Source organism: Lutjanus erythropterus, chromosome 8 (genome assembly GCF_056507025.1).
Source record: "Lutjanus erythropterus isolate fLutEry1 chromosome 8, fLutEry1.hap2, whole genome shotgun sequence".
NCBI lineage: Eukaryota > Metazoa > Chordata > Actinopteri > Lutjaniformes > Lutjanidae > Lutjanus > Lutjanus erythropterus.
In genome coordinates, this window is record NC_139324.1 from 33,345,999 (window position 1) to 33,360,559 (window position 14,561).

A 14,561-nucleotide genomic window follows, 5' to 3' on the forward strand; every position below is an offset into this window, starting at 1 on the left:
GCCAAGTCCAAACAGGCTTAAAAGACACCATTTTTTTTTAGAAAAACAGACCACAAACCAGAGTAGCAACATAAATTACAAGTAATACTATAGAAAAAAAACACCCTGATGTTTTTTCTAAGCTTTACACAAAGGTAGCCAAGTAATGAGCACTAAAATTTAACAGCCATCCCATTCTGTCATCGCCTCGGCGCCAGAACACTTCTGGATTTTGAACAGACATTTTATTTAATATAAGCTTTCTTAGCTCATCATAAAAAAGGACAATACAGAAGAAAATGTGACTCATAATTCACACAACCTGTCGTCCTCCTCGAGGTTTTTAAATCTGCCAACTTCAAGGTTCAGAGGAAGGATTCCCGTTCCCAGATGTGCAGCTGAAAGAACTTTGTCTCCTTGTTAAGTTTGCCAACATAAGGTTCGGGGCCATAATCGTTCTTGAGTTGAATATATGTTCATAATTTTGATTTTAACAAAATATCTTTTAATCATTTTTGCCTCAAGTCTAGCAAGTAACTTTCTTCTAATTGTGTTCATGCTGCATGATAAATTATTACAATACATGTCACTGAGCTTCCTCAAAAATATCCTGGTTTTAATGACTGCATTACAGTTAAGTCATGTAATTTTCTGAACTTAGCAGACTGTTCCAGTTCTTCTATTATTTGGTTTTACCCACTTAGTCATTATATCCACAGTACTGATCATTATTTTGTGAAAGCACCAACAGTCATCCCTAGAATATTGTCACTATACCGAGGTATTTGGTCAAAAATATTGTGATATTTGATATTACCATAACGCCCAGCCCTACTGTTGGGGAGTTTAATCTACAGCAATGCATCATATTCTTTAAAATCATCAATTTGGGACGTTGAGGAAAAAAGTTCATTTCGAGCCCTGATCTTTGGTTTGTCAGAGAAAATGTGTATATCAAGATATAGATCATATATTGGGCCATACCCTAAAAATATCTAAATATTATTTATAAGCCACATCGTCCAGCCCTAGGTTTACTCATCTGAGGGGCATCATCAGTTCTGCATTCTGAGAGGTATTTCACTCTCCAAGTCTTTCACACAGTGCCACTTGAGAGTTGCTGTCTTTAAGTTACACAAGAGCCATTTGAGTCACATGAATCAAGGTGTAATTTGGTGTGAAACAAACTGAGAAGTGCCAGACTGGTGTCGTAAGAAGCTGATAGTCTTAAAGATTTTGGCCACCTGTTCAGAAGACACCTCTCATGTGGTGTCGTGTGGGCAGGAGGCACCAAAAGGAAGCACAACCAGGAGGCAAGTGGACTTCCAGATGGCTGCGGTCTTACCTGAATCCCAATCAGGATGCCCTTCTGTGGAAGCTTGAAGCCTGTGGAGAGCATCGCCTTCAGGAAGGCTGAGTAAATGTTTGGTCCAAAACAGGCTACCTGCAATAAAACACAAACAGACACACATGAGTAACTGCTAACACTCGCTCTCCAGATTATATGGGAGGGAAAAAAAAGCAATGCAGGAGAATTAAATCGGGTTGTGTGTTTCGGAGGGACATACTTCTCCAGTGGAGGCCATCTCACAGCGAAGCACGGGGTCTGCATCCCTCAGCCGTGGCCAGGAGAACATGGGGGCCTGGTGAAAGCAGGGAAGAAGAAGGAGGGATTTGTTTTCATGTGCTTTTGAAGTAACAAGACGTGTGATACAAAAGAACCACATGTACATCACCTTATTTAGCTGTAACCAGCAAGGCTGTGTGTTGGGTTTGGATTCGATTATCTGAATTTGGATACCTGTCAGTAATTTTCTTGATAATTATTTATCATAGCTGCAATCTGTATTAGTAAGGCTACATGAGGCTGAAACTGAACTTCAGTTTAGTGATGAAAAGTTCCATGCCAGTTGATGTTGATGCCCATCCAAACATTCGAAAAGCTTGCGTACTTTGTATAATGTAACTTGTGTAATGGCGCCCTTCAACTACTGTGGGATGCTGTGGGATTCTGGCATGTGACATTCACATTGTGAAGCTGAGAGAAACAGAGACACAGCTCTCATTTGCATAATTTCCCATGATGCACTCTTGAGTTTAAGTTTGCTATTGTATGTTCCAAAATACAAATATTACTTTTTGTTAGTGTTTGTAATGTGTTTCATTCAGAACATGGTGGTTCATGATGGTAGTTGTTATTTTTGTGCTGGTTTACTGTCACTAATATATTGTGATTTCTTTGAAGGTAATTTAATGAAAACTGTCATAGTATGAAGAATACACCAACATGTGCATAAAATCTGAGCTATAAAAAGAAGTTTACTTTCCTCAATCAACAATCAGAACAGTCAGATCTGTATTTGTATATATATACATATATAACATTATATAGTAACTGACCCTCATTTGATATTGTTTTGTCTGGTAGAGGCATTTATTGAATAAAGAAACTTCAACTCAAAATGAGAGAAAAAAAAAAAGAAAAAATCAAAACGAGGGAAAACATGCGCTTTGTTTCTTATTAATTATTAATCCAATGCTAGTATTTTCAACTATCAGTTAAGGAAAATGCAGAAAATTTGCAACCCAACTGAGAATGATCAATTTTGCATAACAATTTTCATTTTCACTCAAAAAAACAAAAACATTAAAATCATGATGATGTGACATTTGTTGGAGTCTGTACCAAATAAACTTTTCTTGCATCTGCAGAACAAAACTACAAGTCACAATATTATTTTGTCTATTGGATCAGTTTACCAAAAAGAGAGCCTTCATGACAGTTCACCATTTGTTATGACTGTTAAACAAAAAATCCTGTTGATTTAGAAAAAAATTGAAAGTGGAGGTATTATAAACTGATAAATACTGCAAATAGAGAGGCAATTAATACACAATCATTTCCTACATAAATGGGATTCAAATGGACTATTTGAATCATTTCAGAGATTTCATGACTCTGCTGCCACCTAGAGGTGAAACAAAGCCTGCATGCCCCTGAGAAGTAACAGGTGAACCAAACCTGGTGCAGTTGCATAATATCCTTATGGAGTAAAAAGTGGCAAGTGTCTCTTATACCAACTAATTATGAATGTGTTTTTTTCCCCATTCTACTCATTATTTCATTTAGTCTCATGCAAACCACCATCTGCCTCAACTATGACACTTAAGGTTCACATCAGAAAAGAGAGAGAGAGGCACGGTAACAAAGATGTTAGTGCTACAACTGCTGGTGCAGATGAACTAAAAAAAGGGAAATCCTGAAAAGAGAGGAAGCTTCTCAAACTGCAGGCCACCAGTCGCTTTAACAACCTGTTTGACAGGTAGGTGGCCTCAGCAATTGCGCAACAGCAGGGGAAGCCAGAAGACGAGAGAAAATGAAGGAAGATAAAGAGGAAACCACCCACCCTTTCTGCGGAAAACAGAAAGTTGCCCTCCTCAACATAACATACTATACATATAATGTACTATACAATATAATTTTACATAATATAATAATATGCTCTTGAAGCACTTGTGCTAATTATAGATACTAAACAAAGCGTTTTTAAGTTTAGAAAACTGCCTCCCCCTCAATATGCTTCACAGTAGTTTAGTCCACTTCCTGCCATCCTCACACACATTAACTCTCAGTACGAGGCGAGCGTCTGTGGAGCATCAGACGTTTTTTTTTTTCCACTTCTACTACTCAACAGAATAAAAAAAAACATTCACAGACTGGGTTTTGTTCCCTCTGTTACCTAACAGTTTTGTGTGCGTCAAAGCGGTCGCCATATTGGTACAGAGCAGCTGTGTGTCCTGATGCATGTTTGTCTATATAGGCAGTTTATCTATCCCTTATTAAAATCAAGCTGTAAGATTTGTATTCATGATTTAGGACATAGGATACTGGTTTAAATTAAAAATGCTGGTTTTCAAAAACAAATACAGCAGATAGAAACAGCAATATTTCTATAACATTTAAATACCTATGCAATTAGTACAAGTATATTCTTTCTTTTCTTACCGCCTGTCAAATTGCTGTCATGATGTAATTTTGTTTTTAATTTTTGGAAATAAATGAAGTGGGGCTGCAACTAACCATCATCTTCACTGTCAATAACTATGTGGATTATTTTCTCAATTAATCAATTAGTTGTTTGCTCCAAAAAAATGTCAGAAAATGGTGAAATATGACAATCAGCGTTAAGAAAACCCCAAGATGACATCCTCTAATGTCTAAAGACATTCAGTTCACTGTCATAAAGGAGTACAGAAACCAGAAAACAGTCACATGTAAGAAGAAGAAATAAGACAATTTTGCCTTTTATTTCCTTAAAATATTACTCAAGCCTATTTATTATCAAAATAGTTGCAGATTAATTTAATAATCACTTAATTGTTGCAGCTCTAAAAATAAGGACTTTATTTATTTTAAAAAAGACATAATTACAACAAAGACTATGTTAGTATTCTGGATCTGTTCACATTGACGGCAAAACACATCTGCTTCTTTAGGAAAACTGAATTTATGTAGGCATATTTTTGTTATAGTAATAATTTCAAATGACCACGATGTGTCGTAAGAGATAAAAGAAACATGTCAAGTTGAAATACTTTACTTGACATGAACGCCACCGCCGTGGTGTCCCTCGATGAATTTTCCTCCCCAGACCAGAATAACTGTTTTGTGTGTCCATTTCACATTAACCAAAGTTCAAATTAAAGCTGAATTTTTGCAGAATGAGTAAGTGTCTGTTCATGAATCGTAATGAATCATTAATAATCTTGTAGAAGGCGCAGATGTTTATAACTGTTAAATTGAGCAAAATGTTAATGGAGTTTGGTGGGCACTGAGACAAGCAGCCACTGAACTCATCGTGTTATTTCAGAGCAGTGGGCTTTTTGTTTTCAGGATGTCGGGCTTAACTCTGACACTTAGAAACAGCCGATCAAGAAGTCAAGAGTCGCTTGTTATCGTCACTTCACTAGCTGCGTGCATCCTGAGCTCCTGCTGAGCTACTGCCGCCTGCCTGTCTCTGCCGTGTCTGAGGAGGAGGGGACGGGGGGGACACAACTCGCTTCAACCATTAGTCCTGTATCAAACAGGATTACAACCTTTTTACTTTACAGATTATGACTCCAACTTGCTATTTGGACTAATACTCATTTTTGCACGTGCAGTGGCTACATAATGCTCCTTTAAAACACTTTGAACTTGCTGGTGCCTTATCAATTATCCAGTATATAGCACTTTCCTCTGTATACATTAATACAACAGTACTTTGGGTGGCACTTTTGGTGCCCTCTCAGGAATTGCTCTTGAGAAGTTTTTCTGTTTATTGTCCCCCAACAGTGAAATGAAATACCCGCCCTTGGGAGAGAGCGAAGAGAAAACAAGGGATGGAATAAAAGGAAGGGAACAAAAAGATTCAAAGAATTAATGGAAAGACTTGTGAAACAGACCAAACAATTAAAGGAAGATGAAAAGAGCAGAATAGGAGAAGAGAATAAAATGAAAAGACAGAGAAAGGAAAAGATAAAATTTTATAAGCTGAGACGGGGAGGAGAGAATGATTGAAAGGAAACAAGAACAGAAGACAGTAGCTTCTCGTTATTGTATTACAGACAAATTAAGAATAGTGGGGCGCCATGTGCTAAGCCATTCTTATTTCTCCATTTAAAAGCAGACAACCCCCATTACCTTGAAGAACAGAGCGAGAGGTGGTGTGGCATTGTGCGGTTCATGTGTGCGCACACACACACACATGGAGGCGAGGGCCACTAGGGGGGGGATTCATCCTTGAAGCGGGCTATCTAATCAGCTGAATGTAATGTTCGCATACTAATGTAAGGTGGGACGAAGAGAAGGGAACGCAGACAGGGAAACTGGCATTGCTTATCGTGGCTTTGTTCAAAGAGTCAGAGAAAAGACAGAAGTATGTGGAGATAAAATGGAAAAATGTAACCAAGACAGCAAATGAAACAGAGGGAGGGAAACACATGCAGAGATGGAAAAACAGGGAGAGGGAACTTTAAAAATGTGCAATAAAAGAGACAAGAAGCTACAATGAAAAGATGAGAATATGTGAAATAAAGAGAGTGAGTGACACAAAGGTATTTGCTTGTGGGCTTGTGTAAATCCAGAACATTATTCAAATAAAGAAGGGACCCCCAACTGTAGAACCAAACCTGCAGCCACCACTTAAAACTGTGACGCTAGAAGTGGAAATAAACCCACAAAAACAAGAGCCGTCAGAAAAATGCCACCGCTAACACCAGTGGACATTTAAATGGTCTGAAAATGAGAAACCGTACACAAGCCTTCCTGAGCAGAATTATGAAAACCTCTGTTTCCTCACTCATAATGGTTTGTCCTCCAACTGCAATGGTGTGTCTCCGGGACAGAATGTATGTGACTGTCACAATAACCGAGGCTCCGAAACCACGACATTCTACCAGCACACACGCAAACACTGCTCCCCCCGTCTCCCTATCCCACACCGACCGCCCACTCCGAAGACACAGTAGAATTGTGGAGCTCCGCGACATGAACAATGTTATCTTGGGGCACCAGCTGAGCTCCAGTGGAGAAGGAAATGAATAAAGTGAGACGTTTCCACATAACATTGTTGCTCACTGTCGTTCTTGTCGGAGGCAGAAGTGGCACCTGTGTAAATGTCTTTATATTTGCAGCTGAATGGAAATTAGCAGCTACATTTGTACTTGCAGGTTTTTGAATGACAATTCACACTTTTTTTTTTTGTTGTTGTTGCATATTACAGATATTTTGACATGCAAACAAAACACCTGAGAAAGGCTTGCTGGGAATTGGCGTGTTACAGAGAGGTAAACGGTTGGTAATGTAAGGTATTGCTAGGGGTTTGCTTCGGCTCTTGCAGGTTATTACTAAGAGATTGCGAGGTTAAAAGGGATAGTTTGGATTATTTCAAGTAGGGTTGTATGAGGTACTACCTACAGTAGACAGCAGTTGGCCTGCCCTCAGTTTGGAGATGCACAAAGGAGCACCAGCACAGAAGCTAAGCAATGTACTGCTGTGGACAGGGTTAGCAGCAAAAAGTATTTTAGCCACCTGAACGAAAAATTAATATCAGTTTAAGTGTACACTATACTTTGAATAATTTTAAACTGCTTTACCTTGCTGTCAAACAGCCTTTTCGGATAAGAAATCGCCATTGCATTGGCCAAATATTGCTCTCTACTTTGCAAAAACAATATTTTTACCTCCAGAACGTGGGAGTTGCAAGTGTACCACTGCCTTGTTTGCATTATTGTGCAACTTGAATCTGAACTAACATCAAAAACACTTAAATCATTCAATAAAACAAACAAGTTAACACATCAAGGCAGCGGTAAACCAGCAACTCCTGCGTTCTGCAGAGTGATATCTGGCTTATATAACTGTGTTTTTTTGTCACAAAAGGCTGTCTGTCGACGGTAAAGTGATAGAAATGTCTAAACATAGCGTATACTTAAACTTTGTTTTTTGGATAGGCCTATTTTGGGTGGCTAAAGTACATTTTGTTGCTGACCCTGTCCACAGCGGTTCATTGCTTCGCTTCCAACACCGGTTCTCCTCTCTGCTTCTCCAAACAGTTTGACAGGGTGGAGCTACGCATTAACCATTACATTAAGTTAATCAACACTAACTAGCAGATATTTTTTGCTAGAGCTGCAGTAATTATATGAAAAATCAATTAGTCGATCTAAAATAAATTATTTGCCAACTATTTTGATAATCGTTTAATTATTTCAGTCAAGCAAAAATATCAAACAAATGTAGTAAATGAAGAATCTTCGGGATTTGGACTGTTGGTTGGACAAAAAGTCATTTAAAGACGTCACTTTGGGTTCTGGGAAATTGTGACGAGCATTTTTCACATTTTTTGACTTTCTATAGGCTGAACAATTAAACCTGAAAATAATCTGGTTAATTGATAATGAATACAATGGTATTTTTTCCGAAGTCATGGGGCTTACAAGAATGTGTCTGTCTCATAAGTCAGCATAATGTCCTGCTGGCCATGGTCAAGGGGACAAAACATTCACTTGTTTGAAGTTATTTTTCTTCAGCCAGTAAGTGTGCACTGGGGACAGGCACCGAATCCACTTCCTCCTCCTCAAATGTTGTTTTCGGGCTCTTCTTCCTCACAGTGTCATAAATACAACTGTGTTATTGTTCCTATGAGTTTGTGTATAGAGACAAAAATTACACAAAGGGGACTTGTTAGTGAAAAGAAAACAACGTGGCCTCAAACGAGGGACTGTCAGAGAGAGAAAAGAGACAGCAAGAGCAACAGAGTGAGGCTGAGAGGGAATGAGACAGATAAATGAAGATGGTCTCTCTGGATGGCAATAACTTGTACCTTGTGATGATACAATGAGGACACTGAAGACGAAGGCTGAGAGATGGAGCACATTTTGATGGCGCACCCTTCAGGCTACTGAGGCTGGATAATGGTTTCAGACATCGCAGTGTGTTTACAGAGGGACGCTTGATGCTGAGGTAGCAATAACATGTTTTACAGAAAAGAAATTAACTACAGTCGCATTATTTCATTTAACAGTCGTCATGTATTCTGGACGGGTTTCCAGCGAGGCCCGTATTAGTCAGGGGCTATGAAGTCTGTATCATAGACTCCGAGTAAACTCTGGAAGTCTTTTAAGCCTGGCGCCTGGAGTATTCAGAGCTCTGATTAATATTCCTCACCACTATGCAGACTAGAAATTGAAAACTTTAGGTGGTGGGGGAGAGTGGGGGATTATACCTGCGTGATTGGTTCCAAACTACAGCCATTGTTACAGCAGCTCTGTTGTAATTAGAGGGAGAAATTACTTTGGAAAAAATAGCTTTGGAACAGCTGGCGACACGCAAACTCTCTCACATCCAATCTAAGAAGTAAGCCTCCCAGCCGGTATGAGAAAGCACCTACTACCCCCCCCCCCTCCTATCTGGGTAGAGGAAAGAAGCAGTAATTGCCGTCTTTGTTATGTGATCCAATGGAAGCTGTACTAGTGGAACCTGCAGTGCCCATTAAGATATCATACATGTAGGACTCTCATAGAAACTAATTTTCCAACCATACCAATTCACCAGGCTGGAAGAAGTTCAGAGACATGATTATTAGTACTTGTAAAGAAAATTAAAAGTCACTTTTACACAACAAGTAGCTATTACCTTTAGAGGGGATCTATTATGCTAATTTTCAGCTCTATATTTTTGCATGATTCACAGTTATGCTGCTGTCTCTTTAGGACCCCGTTCCTTAAATGCCCACTTTCTTCTGATTGGCCAACTTCCAGAGCCCCACGAAGGGCAGCAACCAATGCTGGTCGTGTTTAGAAGCGAACTCCAGGCCCACAAAAGATATCGCAAGAGTGATCATTTTAACCCGAACCAGGTGACTTTTGTCCTTTTCCTCAACTCTGCACGACTACCTGAGCTAAACCAAATGTCAGCAACAGTTAACAGTAGTTAGCAGTTCCTTTAGCACAAAATAAGCTACCTGTCCATCAGGAAACTCAGTGAGTCAAAGAGAGTTGAGGCAGAGGAGCAGGAGGACCAGAAAATATTTTCTCCACAAAACCAGTAAATAAAGTTATAAAGTTTTTTTTTTTTTTGCACAATAATCAGCTCCCGTGGAATTTATCTTTTTCCAACTTAATCCTTGTCTCCTTTGTGATCTGATGACCAGTACATTCATTAAATTCAGTTCTCCATTTTCTTATCTAAATTATTGTTGCTGTCATGCACCACCAAGCACACAAGCAAGAGGATGAAGTGGTGAGCACAAGTTGCTGCCCCTTGGCAGGCTTCCAGAAGTCAGCCAATTAGGAGAAAGTGGCTTTTCAGGGAGGGGGGGGCTTAAAGAGACAGAAGCTTTAAACCGCTTCTGTCAGAGTGGATGAACTGAGGGGAACTGTGAATCATGTAAAGCTACTCCTACAATAAAAATAGAGCTGGAAATGAGAATAAAAAGGCATAGTGATTTATTTTGGACTGAATAAATTGCAAGTATTTTCACAAATTGTAGAATTAAAAATGTTCACATTTGAGCCAATTTTCATCACAGTAGTGTGCAGACAATCTCTCATGGCTAGGAGAGAAAATGACACACATTTCCATGTCCGGTGTGTGTAGTGATTTTTGCAGAGAGCAGAGCAGCACTTGTGCTAATCAGAGACACACTTTGGCCAATGAGACAGCGGTTGTGCTGACCGGAGAGATACTTTGGCAGCAACTTGGTCTGACCCAAGGTCACACAAGCCGACCAGAGGGGCATTTAGTACTTGAGTACGTGGGGTTGGACATAAGTCATGGGTCGACCAAAAAAGTACCGGCGCTCAATACAAGGTCACATGGTCAACTGGCCTTTCAAGGAGGCACTTGAGAACCAGCTACTGTATAAACTGGGCTGACTCAAGTGACAGTTCGAGAGCATTTGTGCCGATTACAGGAGTACCTGGGCGGCCATTGCTGAGATCAGAGGGGTATTTGGAGCTTCATTTATAAAACTGTTCTTAGGTTTGTACTTGAACTTAGTCTTAAGGCTAATTTCTGACTGTGTGCTCAAGTCTGATGCATAAAAGTTAGAGCATAAAAAACCTTGCTCATGCAGGTTCGGAGAAGAAAATTGCAACTTAAGTACCTGTGATCTATAAAACTCAGATTTACTTAAAATTGACGGCACCTTCCCTTATATGATGAAGCACAAATGAGGGTTTAGTCAGGAACAGCCTTGGATCGAATGAGAAAAGCAAACCGTTTAGAAGACAAAATCACAGCGATGGTAGAGGAGATTGAAGAGAGGGAACACGTATTTGACGGACTAAATAGTGGGGTGACAAACAAAGCCAAACAAACATATAGCTTGGGAGAGGGTCGCAGTTAAATCCTCACACCATTACTTGATAATTCCTAACAGATTGTTCATGAACCTAATGCAAACTTCACCACATGCTTGAACCAGTGCATCTCAAACTGCAATACCTCAACATGAAAAGCAGGAAAATCACTCAAAGTAAGGTTTTTATGAATAACTACTCATGTGTGGTTTTGTGCTTAAGTCATACTTAAAATCAAAACTGATTAAAAGTCCATTTAATAAATGAGGCCCCTGGTGTGACAATAGTGCCACAATGTAAAAGGATCCAGCAGTAATATGTTGATACCATCAGGGCGGTCAGTGGGCTAGAGCTCAAAACACTTTTTATTTGGATCAAGGCTTTTGCCTTTAATGTCACTTCCCATTTTGGCTACTTGCTTCCTATTCTGTAGTAAGTTTTTTGGCAGCCATCTGAGCGCTAAACATTTAATCCAATCAGGTCAATCAGGCAGGTCATGATAGTTCTTTCTACCCCGTCTGACACATGGTGCAGATTCACCTTTGGATCATTTCATTAGGTTATGACTTTGGACTAAAGCTTTATTCAGTAACAACCACTTTCATTACACAGTATTGTCCACCGTCTACTTGGGAAATGAGGCCGAGAAAGTAGTTTCACAAGAAAATATGCTGTTATCATAACAGTGAAGGAAAAGCACAGGTGTTACTAATAACTTTAACAATGGGTCCATTCTGCACAATACCAAGACCCTGAATCAGCATTCGTTCTATTATTTACACCCATGCTCTTCCTAATGTGACATGTCACACAAGAACAACAACACTGTACTGATTTTTTGATAATTAAGACTGAATAAACAGGAGATTATTTTGGATGTGTGAACCCTTAATGTGCTTGGGGCTTTTTTCACAGAAGACATTTTGACATGTCACACCAGTCTGCCATCATTATTATGACTGCATCAAAGTCCCCCTTGCACAGGTACAAAAACATTTTGAAGGGCAACCCTTTGCAGAGCATGCTTATATTTAGGGACAAGTCAGTCAAAGAACTGCCTAAAATATAAATCTATGAATTTCATATACATTTATTTTTCCACCCACCCATCCATCCTCTGTTTGTGTTTTCTAAAAATGTAACAATATGTAAAACGAATAAAGATTGTTAAAAAGCTGGGAACTCCGTGACCGTCTTTCTTCGGTTATGTCAGTTTCGTTTCTCACCTTGATACCAACGAAGTCGATAGGAATGATGGGTTTCTCCAGAGAGGGCAGGCTGGCCTCATCCAGTGGCTCTCCCACCATCACTTTGGTTGCCACATTGATGAAGTCCACACCGATCGTTTTTGATATGAACGGGAAGGACCGTGACGCTCGCAGATTGCACTCGATCACCTTAAACACAAAAGCAGTCAAAAATAATCTAAAGATCAACCTCACTGTGCAAATATGTAAATCACAAACGCTCAGACACGCTATCAAGGGCCAGATTATATACGTTCACATTTTCTCTCTGTGTACTTTAGCTTAAACATTAAAACTGACGGTAACATTGATCATAAAATCCATCCAGCTTCTACAAAATAATTTTGAACAGAAGGTGATTTCACTCTGCCAGTGAATTGCATTTGATGCAGCCAGGTGTGGAAATGTCGGTCTATCATTTGGTCATATCTTGAGGAAATATTACCTACCATGACATCATTGCCTTTAACCAGAAATTGGGTGTTAAAGGGCCCCGAAATTTCAAATGCTTGCGCAATTTTCCGGGTGGCAATCTTAACCTAAAAGTGATGGAGAAAGAACACACACATAACAATACATACGAGGCTGCCATGAACAGTTTTATGCCACAGTATCTCTACTGTATGTACACAGATGGAGAGTTTGTCTTTGCATAATGTACAATGTGGTTTAAATGAACACAGCCCATGAGTGGAATAGCAATTGGGTCATTAAATAAATTATAGTATAATTGATTTGGTTTGAGTCACCATGTGAATGCTGAGGGTGACTTCACTGACCTTTTCCAGCGCCCCCTGGCTGATAGTCTGAGTCGGCAGCATCAGGGTGGCATCTCCTGAGTGTACCCCGGCGTCTTCAACGTGCTCCGTTATGGCATGGACCAGAACCTGGACAGACACACAGTGATAATGCATTTGCATGAAGATAAGGGCTCTGATAACAAAAAATCCCCACTCAAGGCAACTCCTCTTTTGCAGCCACGGTCCGTTCTCTGATGAGAAGTTTTCAGAGTTAGAGGTAGACGTGTTTTTACCAGGGCTGCATGATTATGATAAAAATGGTTTTCATCATTATTTTAGCAATACTAAGGTCACGATTACCGATTTTACGGACAAAATATTTTTATTGCAATTTCACAATTACATAAATAGAGCACTGCTGTCACCTCCATGTCATGCTACATTCCTGCTAATGTACATTCACAGCAAATCTCCTACAAAACAAAATATGAATAAAATTGTGCTGAAACTTCTGACCAAAAATTAAATCAAAAGAGCACTGCTTTCACTTTCATGTTGATGTCACATGGCTGAAAGTGAAGAGCTGGTGGCAAAGAGTGAGCAGAGGAGTTAGTTCCGAAACAGGGGGAGGGTTTCAGTGGCGTGGAAGTGGTTTGGATGCAAAAGATCAGATGTAAAATAATATATAAGCAGTGCAAGAAGACTGCAAGAAGAAAAGGGATCAATACAAGACCGTTATTTCACCACCTCAAGCAGAAGCACCTGGTTGACTAGGAGGAAAGCCAAAAAGAGCTCAACAGCTACTATGAGGTCTAAACCAAGACCATTTTTCAGTATTTTGGCGTCATATCATCAAGAATATAATTGCTGCAGATCATTTTAGGGCCATATTGCCGTTGCCTTACTGTTCTAGAGCCTCGGGAGCACTGACTGCAAAAGCTCTGTTGTATATCCCTGTTCTATTCTGGACTGCAGCTGCAACATCAAGGAATTTTTGCACAGGCTGCTGCAGCTGCAGGGTGGATGGCTGCAGTTTTCTACAAGCGGGCACACATACTCAACATAAATATCACTGTTCATTTAATTGTGGGAAACCAAAATCATGATAGAGATTAATATTGGACTAATGGTGCAGCCCTAGTTTTTATGTACAGTACAGAATGTCATAGTGCAAAACAGTAAACAACAATACAGTGTCAAGAAGTGCGAGCGAGTGCCGCGCGAGGAGGAATCAGGTCAAAACTTATTGAAAATCTATTCAAGACAAAGGGCCCGTGTTTGTTGACGAACTAGCTAAGAAACAATGCATGTCGATATGCAGTGTCAAAAGAATAACTTCCAACATTTCACCCGCAGGAAAGGAGATCCGTATCACCAAGCAACTCTGCGCGAGTGTGTGCGTGTCTGTAAATGAGCTGCCGTGTCATTAGCTCATTTAAACTGCTGCTAACCACAACATTCATTAGCACTCTTCAGATAGAGCCTGTAATTAATACGTATTATCTCTGACTTTTCCACTCTCCCACACATATACTCACACACATACACACACTTATACACACACAAGCGCAGCCTGGCCAGGAATAATGAGGCCTGTTTGGTATTCAATGAATGGACAGCTTGTTAATGTGATACTGAAGATAATGGAGGGGCTGCATTCAGGGAAAGTAGAGAGAGAAAATCTACCATACAACTGGATTGCCCACGTTCAAACTGACACCCTTGAAATGACTCCCACAGCCTAAACAAT

General features: G+C 39.8%; 1 protein-coding gene across 1 annotated transcript in view; it reads right to left on the reverse strand.

Moving 5' to 3' along the window:
- The window catches only part of cps1 (carbamoyl-phosphate synthase 1, mitochondrial), a 75,123-nt gene that overhangs the window by 11,246 nt on the left and 49,316 nt on the right, over window positions 1-14,561 (reverse strand). The window contains exons 30-34 of the mRNA XM_084725339.1: window positions 12,851-12,958; window positions 12,521-12,610; window positions 12,051-12,221; window positions 1,548-1,622; window positions 1,325-1,423 (exon numbers count right to left, since the gene is read on the reverse strand). Of these exons, the coding sequence (XP_084581465.1) occupies window positions 1,325-1,423; window positions 1,548-1,622; window positions 12,051-12,221; window positions 12,521-12,610; window positions 12,851-12,958 (543 nt within the window). The remainder of the gene's footprint in view (window positions 1-1,324; window positions 1,424-1,547; window positions 1,623-12,050; window positions 12,222-12,520; window positions 12,611-12,850; window positions 12,959-14,561) is intronic.